The 4512-nt window shown below is 43.4% G+C and overlaps 1 protein-coding gene across 2 annotated transcripts in view; it reads left to right on the forward strand.

Annotated features, from left to right (window-relative positions):
* Positions 1–3727, forward strand: part of LOC119334751 (lichenase-2-like) — a 4252-nt gene extending 525 nt beyond the window's left edge. The window contains exon 2 of one of the 2 annotated variants that reach the window (XM_037607296.1): positions 29–3727. In XM_037607296.1, the coding sequence (XP_037463193.1) occupies positions 2429–3445 (1017 nt within the window). In that variant the 5' untranslated portion in view covers positions 29–2428 and the 3' untranslated portion in view covers positions 3446–3727. The remainder of the gene's footprint in view (positions 1–28) is intronic. The other variant, XM_037607297.1, reaches the window with a different exon arrangement.
* The last annotated feature ends 785 nt before the right edge of the window (positions 3728–4512 follow it).

Raw genomic sequence — 4512 nt, forward strand, 5'->3', positions numbered from 1 at the left:
AGAGTTTTTTTTCATGCAAGTCATGCAGGGAGTTTTTTTGGAGGTAGAAGATAGTAAGATGTACGCACGTTAATCTTAGATTCCATTAAGAGAAGCATTAGCTAGCTAGGTAAGGTGTGTGTGTGTGTGTGTGTGTGTGTGTGTGTGTGTGTGTGTGTGTGTGTGTGTGTGTGTGTGTTTAGTTGTATGTCGCTTTCGTTCTGCGTTCTATTCTTCCCGCGTCACCGGTCTCAATCTCTATCTTTGATGCGTCCATCAATGCATGGGAGCACAATAACTTCTCCATTTTTTTGAAAACTGAACACGGTAAATTTTGTAAAAATCGTTTTCGCCAAAATAATTAGGAGTGCGTCTTGGATTTATATAGGCATGTACCACATGCACGAAGATGAAAGTGCACGTTTGATCGACCTTCGGTGTGTTTTTTCTAGGGAAAAAAACGTTGCAAGAAGTAGGTATCCCGCATGGAAGTTAATATCTTAAAATAAAAAATGACATTTTCTAGTCGAAAATTGAAAGAGGTATGGGTTTCCACGAGATAATAATCAATGAAAATGATACTTGTAGATAGTTTTAACTGTTTAACTACAAAAAGAAAAATCTAGTTGATTGTACATCCAAAAGCATCAAAAAGCTTGCAAATGAAGTCTCGAAATGTTTGGTGAGCCATCTTTTTACAAAGTCAGAAGGTTGAACTCCAGTGTCATGTTTCGACATAATAATCAGTGAAGCTAGTATCTCTTTCTCCAGTGTCATGTTTTTATTTTGGCGGGTGATCTCCAGTGTCATGTTAATTACCTAGAAAGTTTTTCTTCTTCCCTGCATGCAAAGTTGTGCGCAACGGTTTGATACACACACACTAGGCAGACAGTGTCGCCCTAGCACTGTTGACACGAGCCCTAGCTAGCGAGTACCCCAGTACTGCCACTGTTCCATTCTTTTAAGTTTAACGAAAATGATTGCACCAGCTGCCCTAGCTACTAATTGACTCATTTGCGGTCTTGTGTACTCATCGTATCTTCAAATTTCACCTGATCGATCAATGGTACATGACGCCATCAAAGCATTAGCTACTTCAGAGCTGACCCGCAAATGGCTCTGTATATGTTTGCTTTTATGTTCGGACGTGATCCCAAACATGATGCAGGAGAGAGTCATCCAATTCTTTTCATAAATTAGTCCGTATTTGTTCGTTTGGGAGGAAAAAAGAAGAGGACCATGTGGTGATTTTTATTGGTCAAGTGAATGTCCGGACACCGGTATAAGTCCATCAGTTTGTTTTGGATTTGCCGGAAAACGGACGTCCGGACCACTTCGCGGATCGATGGGGTTCCACTGAATGACAAAGTTTGACATAAACGCTACGGACACTATAATATGGACATATACCGAAGGATTGAGAGTCTATTGTAAAGATGCCCCGACTAACTATAACCCAGGTGTCGGCTCTGCTGGCCTTTCCAAGTTTGGTCCGCCTAAAATGGCTTGAAAGGAAATAACTATGATTTATATACTTTAGTGACAAAAACAATATTTAAGTCGGGCATCAACCACTAGAGTATGTGGGTGAAAGAGATGGGGCATCCTTTTGGTTTGAAGGAATTTTATAGGATAGGATTCTTATATGAATTTTCCTTTAGAGCCCTTTGATTCATAGAAATGGATTCCTATTTCTACATAGAATTGGCTCCTATCTTTCATATTTTAAAGGAAAATAAACATGAGCCTAGAATCAATGGAAAAATTACTATGATGTGAACCAAATGACATTTTTTTCCTATTCCTACTCATACTATTTAAGATACATGTCATCTTATTTCCTATAATTTTTTTATATTCCTATAACAATCCTATCCTATGAACCAAAAAGATCTAAAAACCAGTTATGCAAACCTAGAAGCTACACGCATGCATGCATCATGCATGTATACAAGATTTCAGTTAAATGTCCTTTTCGGAGAGATCCCTCGCCAACAGGTGAAAATGCTGCTACTCGCTTGCTGTGTGTTCATGCATTGCCACCATTTTTATTTTTATTTTGCAGAAAATGCATTGCCGCCATTATATTCTTACTTAGGGCATCTAACGGCGGCTGACCCCTAAATTGTACTACCTTCGTCCTGATTTATTGTCCTCCTTTGTATTTTTTATTTAATTTTGATCTTAGATCTAACTAAACAAATTTTGATGCATGTAACCAAAGTTAATATCACTGAAAACTATGTTTAAATACGAATCCAACTATATAATATTTGGTGACACGCATTATAATTTTCTAAGTTAAATCTATTGTCAAAATTTGGCATAAAATACTAAGAAGACCAATAAACCAGAAAGGAGGTAGTACACCGTATCTATCCACATATCATTTCGGATCGATGTCCTGACACTGATAGGGAAGCCAACCATCCAATCACATACCTCAAATATGCATGTGGCTGCCTGTAATAACAGGTTATTTTCTCAGAGGTTAACAAACCAATGTTACATGCATGTACCTTACTCGCATGCAGTCGTGGAGTCCATCGGGGTGTGCTACGGCATGAGCGCCAACAACCTGCCAGCGGCGAGCACCGTCGTGGGCATGTTCAAGTCCAACGGGATCAAATCGATGCGGCTGTACGCCCCCGACAAGGCGGCGCTGCAGGCCGTCGGTGGCACGGGCATCTACGTGGTCGTCGGGGCGCCTAACGACGTGCTCTCCAACCTCGCCGCCAGCCCGGCGGCCGCCGCCTCGTGGGTCAGGAGCAACATCCAGGCGTATCCCAAGGTTTCCTTCCGGTACGTCTGCGTCGGAAACGAGGTCGCCGGCGGTGCCACCCGGAACCTCGTCCCAGCAATGAAGAACGTGCATGGCGCGCTCACTTCCGCCGGGCTGGGCCACATCAAGGTGACCACGTCGGTGTCGCAGGCCATCCTCGGCGTGTACAGCCCGCCCTCTGCCGGGTCCTTCACCGCAGAGGCGGCCGCGTTCATGGGCCCCGTGGTGCAGTTCCTTGCCCGCACCCGCGCACCGCTCATGGCCAACATCTACCCCTACCTGGCCTGGGCCTACAACCCGAGCGCCATGGACATGAGCTACGCCCTCTTCACCGCATCCGGCACCGTGGTCCAGGACGGTGGCTTCGGGTACCAGAACCTGTTCGATACCACGATGGACGCCTTCTACACGGCCATGGCCAAGCACGGCGGCTCTAACGTGAAGCTAGTGGTGTCGGAGAGCGGGTGGCCGTCCGGCGGCGGCACCGCGGCGACTCCAGCCAACGCCAGGTTCTACAACCAGCACCTCATCAACCACGTCGGGCGCGGAACCCCACGCCACCAGGGCGCCATCGAGACCTACATCTTCGCCATGTTCAACGAGAACCAGAAGACCAGCGGCGTGGAGCAGCACTGGGGACTCTTCTACCCCAACATGCAGCACGTCTACCCCATCAACTTCTGATGGCGCTAGATATTCTTTTAACAATTGAAGTTGCTTACATACGCGAGGATGCACTCACCCAATGAACGCACGCGCGCATACCCTATCCCTATGAGCGTGTATGCCATACGTATCTGGACATTATGTATATATTGTGCAGTGCGTGGATTGGGTTGCCACCGCTGAGGCAGCTCAGATTCGTACGTACGCGACACTAGTGGTTTGCTATACTAATACAAAAAGTGTATGTATGATTTACGATGGAAGGGAAGCAGATGTAAACGCTCTCGCTTCCTCGATATATTGATCATACATTTGATACGCACATGATGTGTATGTATGTAGGAACTATATTGTAGGGTTTAAAATTTCATCAAAATTTTAGGAAATTTGTCCGAAAATAATATGAAATATATCGGCGAGGACCCAAGTATTCCTATATTTTTGAAATGCTCACCAGGGGCGAGCCCACGTTGGCCCAGCAGGTAGCCCATGACACCGGGTAAAAAATTATTTTACCTTATATATACAGAGCCCATGAAGACTGGACAGGAATATCCTATTTGACGCTCTCTGCGTCAAGCTGTCGAGGCTTCGCATAAAAGCTGGCGATCAAACCGTGAACTGGGCCGGCCCATTTACAGAGTTCGCGTTTCCGGTTTTGGGAATCTTCTAGAGTTTCCCAGCCGGTTTTTTCTAGTTTTGGGAAGCTTCTAGAAGGTTCCCTGAACCGGTTTTTTCCTTTTTTGGTTTTTAGCTTTCTTTTTTACGTTTTTCTGTTTATTTTTCTACTTTATTTTCTCTTTTTCTTTTCCTTTTCTTTTTCGTTTTTTCGTTTCTTTTTTATTTTTCATTTTTTTTTGAAAAAAGTTTATGTTTCAAAAATTGTTCGTAAACTTAAAAAAATTGTTCCCACTTTTAGAAACGTTCATTTTTTCAAAAATGGTCGTGTTTTCCAAAATTGTTCATAAATTCAAAAAATATTTGCATTTTAAACAAAATGTTCTGAGATTTAAAAAATGTTCCCTTTTTAAAAAATGTTCGTATTTTCCCTTTTTTGGTTTTCTTTTTTACTTCGTAATTTTCAA

The sequence above is a fragment of the Triticum dicoccoides genome, chromosome 7A (assembly GCF_002162155.2).
Source record: "Triticum dicoccoides isolate Atlit2015 ecotype Zavitan chromosome 7A, WEW_v2.0, whole genome shotgun sequence".
Classification (NCBI taxonomy): domain Eukaryota; kingdom Viridiplantae; phylum Streptophyta; class Magnoliopsida; order Poales; family Poaceae; genus Triticum; species Triticum dicoccoides.